Genomic DNA, 12,675 nt, shown 5'->3' with positions numbered 1-12,675 from the left:
TCTGCCTCCAGGTTCAAGCGATTCCCCTGCCTCAGCCTCCCAAGTAGCTGGGACTACAGGCGCGCCACCGCGCCCGGCTCATTTTCTGTATTTTAGTAGAGACGGGGTTTTACCATGTTGACCAGGATGGTATCAAACTCCTGACCTTATGATCCCCTCCCCCCTCCGCGGCCTAAATCTACATTTTTACACAAGATAAGGTGAATGTTTGAGGAAAATGGGAATAGCGGAAGAAAACAATTATGTGGTGGACTCAGGGTAATCTAGTAGTAAGGTACTACTAGAAAGGTAGAAAGTAGTCTAGTAGAAAGGTAATCTAGTAGTCAACATTTATAGAATTTGTGGAATAGAGGCCAGGTGAGGTGGCTCGCGCCTATATTCGTAGCACTTTGGGAGGACAAGGTGGGTGAATCACCTGAGGTCAGGCGTTGGAGGCCAGCCTAGCCAACATGATGAAACTCCGTCTCTACTAAAAATGCAAAAAATTAGCTGGGCGTGGTAGTGCGTGCCTGTAGTCCCAGATACTCTGGAGGCTAGGCGGGAGAATCGCTTGAGCCGGGGAGGTGGAGGTTGCAGTAACCCTACACCGTGCCACTGCACTACAGCCTGGGCGACAGGGTGAGTGAGACTCCGTCTCAAAAATATGTGGAATACAACAAACTTCCGTTTTAGGAACTAGACTTTAGATTGCAGATCTAGTTACAATTGACACGTTCTTGTTTTATGGGAGGTTACATACTTTAAAGGTTTCCAAGGTAGCAAATAATTGTGATTTTGTGTATGTGTGTGTGGGGGGGGGGTAGTCATCAGGAAGTGTCTGAGGCCTTTTGCCTTACCGTGTGGGTCTGGCTAATGTGTAATGTTTTCACTCAAGATTGTAAAGTCAAGTTATTTATCCGGGGAGAGGATGGTCGTGTAGCTGAGTCAGCGTCCCAAACTGAACTTTCCCTTTGGCATAAGTTTAGGAGTCCTGATATTTTATTTTCCTTTACAACAGAAAGCAGCAACCCTGTAATCAAAGAGAACAATGAAGGAAGCTATCTAACCCATGAGGGTTACTGAGGATCTGCGCTGGGGTTAAGGCTGCTTAACTTAAGAAATATTCGGACAGACAGTTCTCATGGCTTGGTGTGGTTAGACGTGGTCCTCCGTGGGCAGCAGCTAGGACTCTTACTCCGGTTTGGGCATTGAGGGCACAGTGCGTAGTGGTCCTGGAAGTAAAGAGAATCCTGGTTTTTCAGGGCCGGGAGCGGTGGCTCAAGCCTGTAATCCCAGCACTTTGGGAGGCCGAGACGGGCGGATCACGAGGTCAGGAGATCGAGACCATCCTGGCTAACACGGTGAAACCCCGTCTCTACTAAAAATAAAAAAACCTAGCCGGGCGTGGTGGCGGGCGCCTCTAGTCCCAGCTACTAGGGAGGCTGAGGCAGGAGAATGGCGTGAACCCGGGAGGCGGAGCTTGCAGTGAGCTGAGATCCGGCCACTGCACTCCAGCCAGGGCTACAGAGCAAGACTCCGTCTCAAAAAAAAAAAAAAAAAAGAGAGAATCCTGGTTTTCCGCAGAGACCTTGAATTAACCTAAGCGTTTGGGTTTGCGAGCGGCCACAAGAGCGACTAACTCCAGCCTCAGTCACCCGCAGCAAGGAGGGGGATTAGTATTTCCGCGCCCGCCCCCACGAAGAACAGCGCCGAGTCATTCCGGTGGGGCGCGCCGGGCGGGGCTTGGGTCATATCCCCCTCCTCTTTCTCCTCCTCCAGAACCCCCGGTCCGCTCCGACTCTCGCGAGAGCCCTACTGGCTATAAAGGAAGCGCCCCGGGCGGATTTTGCGCGTTTTGTTCTTGCTTGGCGTCGGTGGTTTCTTTCTGTGACTTGTGTTAGGACTGGTGAGTGTGGGCAGTGCGGCCTCTGCGGACTAAGGCGCGGCGCGCCCTTCTTGCCTGTTGCCTCTTCCTCCTCCTGTCCGGGGCTCGCCCGCCCTCGGGTGGGGGTACTGTGATGCGTGAGGCAGCCAGGGGAGACCCGGAGCCCGAGACTGCCTGAGCGCTACGCGCACCCCTTTCGTGGGCCCCCCACGTAGGTGCGGGGACGTGGTTGAACCCCAAGGCTAGCGTGGACTCGAGTCGAGTCGTCCCCCGGCAATTTGAGCACGTGGCGCGGCGTCTGGGCGGGCTGGTGGTGGGGTCTCCAAGACTAGCCTCCTGCCGGGCGCGGTGGGTTTGGGAAGCTTCTGGAATGGACCTGTATCCGGACTCGTGGCTGTAGAAGACAGCCAGTATTTGTCCATTTTGTGATAGGGTAAATGCTGTTCCGGGTCCTGAGCCTTGACTAGCTGCGGAGCTTCGGGTACCCTTTCCCCGTCTTTATTTTCCTGTACGTAGAATGGAGTTAGTGATGAGCCCAAATGTCCCCGCTGAAGCAGTCTTTCTGCCGGTACTTTACCCAGTGCTGGGGAGGGACGGGGGTACCTGAAGTGGGGTTTAGGGGTGTGGCCCTCGGCACTGGGCAGATCCCCTAAAGGGGCCCGTCGCCGGCCTGAAGCAGCCTTTACCCCGAATTGGTTGGGTTTTGTACTTGGGGGCCACCTGGGAAGGTAAGATGGGACGAGGCCATTTGGGGACACCAAGTTGCAGCATGCGTTAGTTTTTGGTTTTTGTTTTTTGTCGTTGAAGGTGTTAAGGACTTTTTAAAAAACAGTTTTTAAAGAACTTTAAGACTTGGAAAAACTTTTAGACTGCGGCTTAGTGGGTTAAAACTCTGTTTTTTGAGACAGAGTCACGCTGTGTCGGCCAGGCTGGAGTGCAGTGGTGCGGTCGTGGCTTACTGCAACAATCTCTGTCTCCCGAACTCAAGCAATTCTCCTCCCTCAGTCTCGCGAGTAGCTGGAATTACAGGCGTGTGCCACCAAGCCCCGGCAAATGTTTGCTGTTTTTTTTTTTTTTTTTTTTTTGAGATGGAGTCTCGCTTTGTCGCCCATGCTGGAGTACAGTGGTGCGATCTCGGTTCACTGCAAGCTCCGCCTCCCGGGTTCACGCCATTCTCCTGCCTTAGCGTCCGGAGTAGCTGGGACTGCAGACGCCCGTCACCACGCCCGGCTAATTTTTTTTTTTTTTGTACTTTTAGTAGAGACGGGGTTTCACAATGTTGGCCAGGCCTGTCGCGAACTTTTTTTTTTTTTTTTTTTTGAGACGGAGTCTTGTTCTGTCTCCCAGGCTGGAGTGCAGTGGCGGGAATCTCGGCTCACTGCAGCCTCCGCCTCCCGGTTTCAAGTGATTCTCCTGCCTCAGCCTCCGGAGTAGATGGGACTACAGGCGCATGCCACCACACCCGGCTAACTTTTTGTATTTTTGTTAGAGACGGGGTTTCACTATGTTGGCCGGGCTGTTCTCGAACTCCTGACTTGAGGTGATCTACCTGTCTCAGCTCCCAAAGTGCTGGCATTACAGGCCAAGATCTCGATGCTTATCTTGGTGTTGATCTGGGTGAATCCAGCGCAACCTTCCTTTTCAGCAGTAAATTGATTCTTGTTCTACTTCTTTTCACCCTGGAATATTAGCCCAGAAGTCAGGAACCCATTTGTGAAGGGACTTCTAGGCCTTACACAATACCTAAAGATTTGAAATTAAGCAGACGCCAATATCTTGGTCTTCCCGCCCCCGCCCACCTGCTTTTTTTTTTCTTCACTGTATCGCCCAGAGTGAAAAGTCTCACTCTGTCGCCCAGGCTGGAGTGCAGGGGTGTGATCTCGGCTTACTGCAACCTCTGCCTCCCGGGTTCAAGCGATTCACCTGCTTCAGCAGCCTCCTGAGTAGTTGCGATTACAGGCATGCACCACCACTCCCAGCTAATTTTTGTATTTTTAGTAGAGACAGGGTTTCACCATGTTGGCCAAACTGGTCTCGAACTCCTGACCTTGTGATCCGCCTGCCTCGGCCTTCCAAAGTGCTGGGATTACAGGTGTGAGCCACCGCGCCCAGTGGTCTTGCCTCTTAAAAGTTGGACTGGCTGGAAGGGTGCAGTGGCTCATGCCTGTAATCCCAGCATTTTGGGAGGCTGAGTTGGGCTATCACCTGAGGTGAGGAGTTCGAGACCAGCCTGACCAACATGGAGAAACCCTGTCTCCAATAAAACTACAAAAAAATTAGCCGGGTGTAGTGGCGAGCACCTGTAATCCCAGATACTCCGGAGGCTGAGGCAGGAGAATCACTTGAACCCTAGAGGTGGAGGCTGCGGTGAGCCGAGATAGCGCCATTGCACTCCAGCCTGGGCCCCAAGAGCGAAACTCCGTCCAAAAAAAAATAAATAAATAAAACAAGTTGTGTTAGTTATAGGTCATGTGCTGTCTTGGACAAAGCTACCTGGAGAAAAGTCAAATATGCTTCTGACGTTATTAAGGCAGGTGGAGACACAGTAATGGGAAAGGTCAACATGACTTTATGAGCCAAACAAAAGTGTTTGTGGCATTGTGCATTTGGATTCTGGTTTGAGAGTCTTCACCTGCCTCCCTCTCTGCTTCTGTATAATGAATAAGATGCCACTGCACTAATTATGGTTCAGAAAGAGTGAGAGGTTATCTTAGTATATAAAGAAATTGCCTTGTCGTTTTTAAATGAAAACAAAGGCTGAGATTGAGACTTGTTTTGTTTCAAAAGTTGGAAAGCTCTGATTGTGACCCTTGACTGCTAGCCTGAGCTTCTTACTAAAATAACATTTAATGTATTCAGGGACACTGGACAATGCTTTGATTGTTCTACAGCTAAGTCTCTTAAGTAGGTGAAGGCTGCTGGTTATCTAGAAAATTAAGGCTTGTTTCTAATTCATTTCTGTTATTTCTAGCTGATAGGAAGATGTCTTCAGGAAATGCTAAAATTGGGCACCCTGCCCCCAACTTCAAAGCCACAGCCGTTATGCCAGATGGTCAGTTTAAAGATATCAGCCTGTCTGACTACAAAGGTAAGAGAATTTACACTGGGCTCATTGAGATGGAGTTATTTTATATTCTAGGGATGGCTTGTTAGATTTGTGTCAGTGTTATGTTTGACTGTAAAACGTTTTGTCTCCTAGAAAGAAGTATGTAGGTTGTTACCTTCATGTTGAAGTGGTGATTATCAAGTGATTACAGGGTATATATCCTAGGACCAAACCACTTCTGGAGAAACCACATGCTTCATTATGTCTGGACATACTAGCTCAATTATCTTTTTAGTATTTCTCCTCTATTTTCTTTATTTATTTTTATTTTTGAGACAGGGTCTCATTCTGTCACCCAGGCTGGAGTGTAGTGGCGCAGTCATGGCTCACTGCAGTCTCTACCTCTCTGGACTCAGGCAATCCTCCCACCTCAGCCTCCCGTGTAGCTGGGACTGTAGGGGCATGCCACCATGCCCAGCTAATTTTTGTGTTTTTTGTAGAGATGGGCACCATGTTGCCCAGGCTGGTCTCCAACTCCTGGGCTCAAGCCCTCTACCTGCCCCAGCCTTTCAAAGTGCTGGGATAACAGGTGTGAGCTACTGCATCTGACCCTCCTCTATTTTATTGTTGGAGAAATTTGCATTATCTCTTGTTATAAGAGACATTCTACATTTAAAGTCTCAGAACTCATTCAACTCTTGGAGCTGTGACACTGCTTGTTCAGTTTGTTTGGGTCACGTATATATTACAGCTGTTAATATTAAGCTGAGGGCTAGGCACTTCCCCTTGCCTGTTTTGATCCCAGAGGAGGGTTGATATTACAGATGGAACAACTGTCCTTTCTGTTGTCATAGTTTCATGCAGACACTTGGCAAGTTCTGTTGAGGCTCCTCCTTCATTTACCTTGTAGTCCCAGAGCAGCTGGATCTCCTGGGACAGTTGAGGATATAGATTCCTTAGAATGCAAACCTGAAACTCAGGTGTCAAGTGTCCTTTTCTCAGTGGTGTAGCATCAGTTCCTGAAGTTAGTTTTTGGTAGAACATTTGACTAGGTTTCCTGACATAATCACAGTTTGTTGATGGGGCTTCTCCTAGCAAACAAGGTAAGTTGCACCGTAGGGAGGTGACCTTGGCCCAGGAGTATAAGCAGGAGGTCTAGGAGGAGCTGCTCTCTGCCCTCCAGGGTTTGACTTGCTGAGGCCCCATGGTGCTTGTTAGGCAGAGCCCTGCAGGGGTTGTTTAGATGAGTTAGTTTCCAGTGAAACTGCAAAGTGGTAATGTCAAAAAGGGCTGCTTTGTTTGACTTTTTTTTTTTTGAGATGGAATTTTGCTCTTGTTGCACAGGCTGCAGTGCAGTGGCATTGTCTTGGGTCACTGCGACCTCCATCTCCCCAGTTCAAGTGATTCTCCTGGCTCAGCCTCCCGAGTAGCTGGGATTTCAGGCCCCCGCTATCACGCCCAACTAATTTTTGTATTTTTAGTAGAGACACGTTTCACCGTGTTGGTCAGGCTGGTCTTGAACTCCCGACCTCAGGTGATCCACCTGCCTCGGCCTACCAAACTGCTGGGATTACAGACGTGAGCCACCATGCCAGGCTGAGCCAACACACCCAGCCTATTTGACTTTGCAAACATTGCTGCTACCTGGAAATGAGTGAATATTTGGAATTGTTCTAGTATTTAAGCCCGGTGGGTGTGGTGAAAAGGCTAGGCTGCCTGACCGGTTTGAAGATTTGTTATTTCAGTGGCTAATCCCAGTGACTTCATTAAAATTGCAGCTAGAAGTTCTGTTACTCACTAGTACTTTTGTCTTTTCTTTCTCTCTCTCTGTGTATATGTATATATATATTTCTTGTCGTTTTGAGATAGTCTTGCTCTGTTGCCCAGGCTGGCCTCAAACTCCTGGGGTCAAGGGATCCTCCCACCTCAGCCTCCCAAGTAGCTGGGACTACAAGCACGCACCACTGTGCCTGGCTTAAAATTTTTCCTGTCCTGTCAGGCACGTTAGGAACACATGTGATCACTTAAACCATGCTTGTTCCATTACTGTGGTTCATCACGGGAGAAGTGCAAAGGCTCTGACTTCTTATTGGTGTCTTTACAGCAGAGGAGTGCTGCAATTCAGCTTCTCTGGGCACTGTTTGTTAAGCGTTGGTATTAGGCCATGCTTATAAGTACATCCTTGCTTTTGCTATCTTTGGAGAACTTGGTGTTTATGCTAATTTTAGCCACTCAGAAAAGATCAAAATTAGACTGAACAGTGTTTATTCTGTGGTTGGCAGCTAAGAATATGGAGGCAGGAGAATAAAGCATGGGATTGGAAGTTTCTTTCATTCAGGTCTTCCTAATGCACCAGGTTCTAAAAGTAGCTACTAGGAGACATCTATATCGAGCATCTTGGCATTTAGTGGTTATTGTGTCAGCCATCAACTTGCTTCTTTTTGTATAGGAAAATATAAAGCAAGGAAGTCTGTGTCAAATGCTAACCATGCCTCCTGTTTTTCCCCCAGGAAAATATGTTGTGTTCTTCTTTTATCCTCTTGACTTCACCTTTGTGTGCCCTACGGAGATCATCGCTTTCAGTGATAGGGCAGAAGAATTTAAGAAACTCAACTGCCAAGTGATTGGTGCTTCTGTGGATTCTCACTTCTGTCATCTAGCATGGTAAATCTCTTGGTTCATTTGGCATGTGAACTTTTTTTTTATTTTTTGAGATGGAGTCTCGCTCTGTCGCCCAGGCTAGAGGGCAGTGGTGTGATCTTGGCTCACTTGCAAGCTCCGCCTCCCGGGTTCACGCCATTCTCCTGCCTCAGCCTCCAGAGTAGCTGGGACTATGGGTGCCCACCACCAGCCCGGCTAGTTTTTTGTATTTTTAGTAGAGATGGGGTTTCACCGTGTTAGCCAGGATGGTCTCGATCTCCTGACCTCATGATCTGCCCGCCTTGGCCTCCCAAAGTGCTGGGATTACAGGTGTGAGCCACTGCGCCCGGCTGGCATGTGAACTTTTTTTTTTTCTTTTTTTTGGAGACTGTCTTGCTCTGTTGCCCAGGCTGGAGTGCAGTGGTGCGATCTTGGCTCACTGCAAGCTCCGCTTCCCGGGTTCACGCCATTCTCCTGCCTCAGCCTCCCGAGTAGCTGGGACTACAGGCGCCTGCCACCATGCCTGGCTAATTTTTTGTATTTTTAGTAGACATGGGGTTTCACCGTGTTAGCCAAGATGGTCTCGATCTCCTGACCTCATGATCTGCCCACCTCGGCCTCCCAAAGTGCTGGGATTACAGGCGTGAGCCACCGCGCCCGGCCGCATGTGAACTTTTAAAACAGCAACTGGGAAGCTTTGGCAATAGACTTTTAAGTATTGGCTTCTCATGGAAGAAGTGCAAAGTCTGACTTTCTCTTACTGCTCTCATGACCTGGCAGCAGAGAAGCAGCAGCTTCAGTTGCAGTTGAGTGTACCCTAGTAACCTACTTTAACTGTTCTCAGCATTCACTTTATTGCTGGAAAAGGAAAATAACAGTTTTTTTGGAAAGTTAGATTAGGAATATGGGAAAGGGGGAAAGAGGAATAGGTACAGTTAAGTCAAGAGTTTGCATGTAACTGTGTTTGCCTTTTGCCGTAGGATCAACACACCTAAGAAACAAGGAGGACTGGGACCCATGAATATTCCTTTGGTATCAGACCCGAAGCGCACCATTGCTCAGGATTATGGGGTCTTAAAGGCTGATGAAGGCATCTCATTCAGGTTTGTCATCAGGACAAGTATCCAGTTGGCTGAAAGCCTTTTATTTGGAGAAATCTAGAGCCCTGATCTGTAGAGACTCCTTCATCATTTCATTCCTTTATGCAGGGGCCTTCTCACTAAGCCCAGGCCAGTACGAATGTGGAGACCAGTCCATTTCCTTAAGACTTGAAGCTTCTGTATTCTAACAAAGCACATCTCTAAACCTGTATTGCTTTTCGTTTCATCTCTTCCCAGGGGCCTCTTTATCATTGATGATAAGGGTATTCTTCGGCAGATCACTGTAAATGACCTCCCTGTCGGCCGCTCTGTGGATGAGACTTTGAGACTAGTTCAGGCCTTCCAGTTCACTGACAAACATGGGGAAGGTAAGCCATCTGTCTAATAAAAGGACAACAGAGTGGTGGTAGAATGGGAAAGATAGTAGGAACAGAAGCTACCAAATAAGAAAAGGGGTATCTCTTCAAGATATTGAAGCCCCTGGATTACAGTGGATGAGGGTGACGGTAATGGAAAAGCTTGGGAAGGAGAATATAAAGACTTTTTATTCGAAGTGTACATACTCCTCTCTTCTGCCCTGCTCATTTAGAATCAGTCACTCCTAAAGATCTAAATGTAGGATGATCTCACAGATGTATTAGGGCAAAACAAAATGGTTGGGAATCACATCTAGAGATGAAGCAGGCCTTTTTTTTTTTTTTTTTTTTTTTTTTTTTTGAGAAGGAGTCTCACTCTGTCACCCAGGCTGGAGTGCAGTGGCCAGATCTCAGCTCACTGCAAACTCCGCCTCCCGGGTTTACGCCATTCTCCTGCCTCAGCCTCCCGAGTAGCTGGGACTACAGGCGCCCGCCACCTCGCCCGGCTAGTTTTTTGTATTTTTTTAGTAGAGACGGGGTTTCACCGTGTTAGCCAGGATGGTCTCGATCTCCTGACCTCGTGATCCGCCCGCCTCGGCCTCCCAAAGTGCTGGGATTACAGGCTTGAGCCACCGCGCCCGGCCGAAGCAGGCCATTTTAAAAATAACTGTTGAGAGAAGAGGTTAATCCATATAGTTCATATTTGCATTTATGTATGTATGTATGCATGTATGTATGTATGTATTTATTTATTGCAAGACAGAGTCTTGATCTGTTGCCCAGGCTGGAGTGCAGTGGCGCAGTCTTGGCTCACTGCAACCTCCACCTCCCATGAGCCATCACACTCAGCCCAGACTAGCTTTCTAAGGCCCATTTTAGCTCTGATCCTGTGATTTAAAGAAAATGAAGTTACTAGAGTCTGGATTAGTGGTGTATGTTTGGGAAGACCCAAAGGTGCTAGTTTGGCTGGCGCCAAGTAATCTTTTTACAGGGATTACTTTTTAATCCCTGTAAGAGTCTGATTATATAGGGATCAGTGAGCACTGATAACCAGGAGGTACCCTTTTCAGAAGGATGTGTGGGCAGTTAGCCTGGACAGATAACACATGGCTCAGCTGACACCTGCTGAGACTGCCCCCTTGTGGGAGATGAGGTTCAGCATTAAGAAGGAGCGGGCAGTGGCAAAGTAGGCCCTTTAACTGGACTTTCCTGGGAACCTACATATAGGTTAGTCTCCCAAACACAAGCTTTCATGACTCAGAAGCTTGCTTCTTCAGGCTGTTGGTCTCTTCTGCTTCCCATCCCACTGGAACATGCACAGCTTCTTAAATAGGCACCATTTAAGAGCCTATGAATGCCAAACACTATATATATATATATTTTTTTTTTGAGACAGAATCTTGTTTTGTTGCCCAGACTGGAGTGCAGTGGTGTGATCTCGGCTTACTGCAGCCTCCACCTCCTGGGTTCAAGCGATTCTCTAGCATCAGCTTCCCGAGTAGCTAGGACTACAGGGGCCCACCACCACGTCCCACTAATTTTTGTATGTTTTGTAGAGATGCGATTTTGCCATGTTGGCCAGGCTGGTCTCAGAACTCCTGAGCTCAAGCTCAAGCAGTCCTCCGCCTTGGCCTCCCAAAGCACTGGGATTATAGGCGTGAACCACTGTGCCCAGCTGCCAAACACTTTTTTTTTTTGAGATGGAGTCTCACACCGTCATCCAGGCTAGAGTGCAGTGGCATGATCTCAGCTCACTGCAACCTCTGCCTCAAGCAATTCTCCTGCCTCAGCCTCCCGAGTACCTGGGATTACAGGCACTCACCACCACGCCCAGCTAATTTTTTATATTTTTAGTAGAGACGGGGTTTCATTATGTTGGCCAGGCTGGTATTTATTTGCTTTTATGCTGTTCTTTCCAACTTGTTTATCTTTAGGACCTGTATTGTAACCCTTTGATATCACTAAAGCCAATAACTAACAATCAGATGGAGATTTTAGGAAAATAATGGCAGCTGGTCCTTCTATTTAGCTCTTGTTCCATCTATACCTTGTGCCTAGAGAGCTGTTTGTAGAGTCTTGATATCTGAGGTTATGATATCCTTGGACCAAAGAGGGGCCTCCCTATGTCTCACTTGAGCAATTGAGACTCTTGCTGCTCCTGCTGGACTTTGATGATTACATGTCTTGTAGAATATGACAGCACATGGCAGTGGAAAAATCAGGCCAGGTGCGGTGGCTCACGCCTGTAATCCTAGCACTTTGGGAGGCTGAGGCAGGCAGATAACCTGAGGTCAGGAGTTTGAGATCAGCCTGGCCAACATTGTGAAACCCCATCTCTAATAAAAATATAAAAATTAGCCAGGTGTGGTGGCGGGCACCTGTAATCCCAGCTACTTGGGAGGCTGATGCAGGAGAATCGCTTGAACCTGGGAGACCAAGGTTGTAGTGAGACAGAGGTGGGGATCACGCCACTGCACTCCAGCCTGGGCAACACAGCGAGACTCTATATCAAAAAAAGAAAAAGAAAAATCAGAGATTAGTCCCCTTGCCTCACTTTCTTCAGGCTAGCCTGAGACACATTCTTAGGCATTGTCAGGAAAAGGTTGAAGGCTGTGCTTTCTTTATATACATTCATGAAAAATCTCAAACTTTGCCTTTTGCTTACCGAGGGGTAGATGGCAGTTACTTAATGAAACAAGCAGGGGCTTCTGTTAAGTTCTTGATCCTTTATAAGGTTCAGGCTATCCAGTTTGGTAGAGTTAGAAGAATGCTGAGAAGGCAGACTGAGGTTGCTGCCTTCAGAGTTCTGAAGGGCTGTCAGAGGGAAACAGTTTAGTGTTAAGGTTTTACATAGTTCTATGTGTATCATTTATTTAGCTTTTTTTCCCCCTTAAGGATTGGAGAGTGTTGGCAAATCATTTAAATTTGCCTTTTTTGTGGAAAATTTAAATTTTAAGTGCTACATGAATAAATTAGGCATAATAGTATCTTAAGGCTGTGGTGATGATTATATAATGTTTGTAAAATTGTTAGGTTACACTAAAAGGCTGAATGATCTTAGACCGATTGCAGGGGTAGGTTTCCTGGGGTAGGCTCTTTAGGGTGCAGAACTGGTTTTGTCCATAGGAGAATGGTGGTGCATACCATTGAGAAGGTTATTAATTAGTGGTACCTTTCTTTTGCAGTGTGCCCTGCTGGCTGGAAACCTGGCAGTGATACCATCAAGCCTGATGTCCAAAAGAGCAAAGAATATTTCTCCAAGCAGAAGTGAGCGCTGGGCTGTTTTAGTGCCAGGCTGCAGTGGGCAGCCATGAGAACAAAACCTCTTCTGTAATTTTTTTTTTTCCCCATGAGTAAAACACAAGACTTCAGATTCAGCCGAATTGTGGTCTGTTAGAAGGCAGGCCTTTCCTACATGGGGTGGAGAGACCAGCCTTTCTTCCTTTGGTAGGAATGGCCTGAGTTGGCGTTGTGGGCAGGCCACTGGTTTGTATGATGTATCAGTAGAGCAACCCATTAATATTGTGTAGTTTGTATTAAACCTGAACTGAGACCTTGATGAGTCTTTATTTTAGGAGGTATATTACTAGCTTTTGATTTTAAGAGGAATTTACTCTGCTTTCCCTGTTTAGGGGAAAATGAGAGCTGCCTCCAAATCGGGATTATATT

At 47.5% G+C, this 12,675-nt stretch overlaps 1 protein-coding gene across 2 annotated transcripts; it reads left to right on the top strand.

Annotated features, from left to right (window-relative positions):
- The first annotated feature begins 1,701 nt into the window (after window positions 1-1,701).
- On the top strand, window positions 1,702-12,563 carry PRDX1 (peroxiredoxin 1). Of its 2 annotated transcripts, none has more exons than XM_010363061.2 (6): window positions 1,702-1,885; window positions 4,836-4,952; window positions 7,421-7,574; window positions 8,531-8,653; window positions 8,888-9,018; window positions 12,192-12,563. In XM_010363061.2, the coding sequence occupies exons 2-6, from the start codon at window positions 4,847-4,849 to the stop codon at window positions 12,275-12,277; spliced, it is 600 nt and encodes a 199-aa protein (XP_010361363.1). In that variant the 5' UTR covers window positions 1,702-1,885; window positions 4,836-4,846; the 3' UTR covers window positions 12,278-12,563. The 2 variants fall into 2 exon arrangements, with proteins under 2 accessions (XP_010361363.1, XP_030769582.1); XM_030913722.1 differs by having other exon boundaries at window positions 1,867-2,075.
- Window positions 12,564-12,675: the final 112 nt, after the last annotated feature.

The sequence above is a fragment of the Rhinopithecus roxellana genome, chromosome 12, assembly GCF_007565055.1.
Source record: "Rhinopithecus roxellana isolate Shanxi Qingling chromosome 12, ASM756505v1, whole genome shotgun sequence".
Lineage (NCBI taxonomy): Eukaryota > Metazoa > Chordata > Mammalia > Primates > Cercopithecidae > Rhinopithecus > Rhinopithecus roxellana.
Note: the sequence above shows the minus strand (reverse complement) of the source record. Positions and strands in the feature narration are given on the sequence as shown.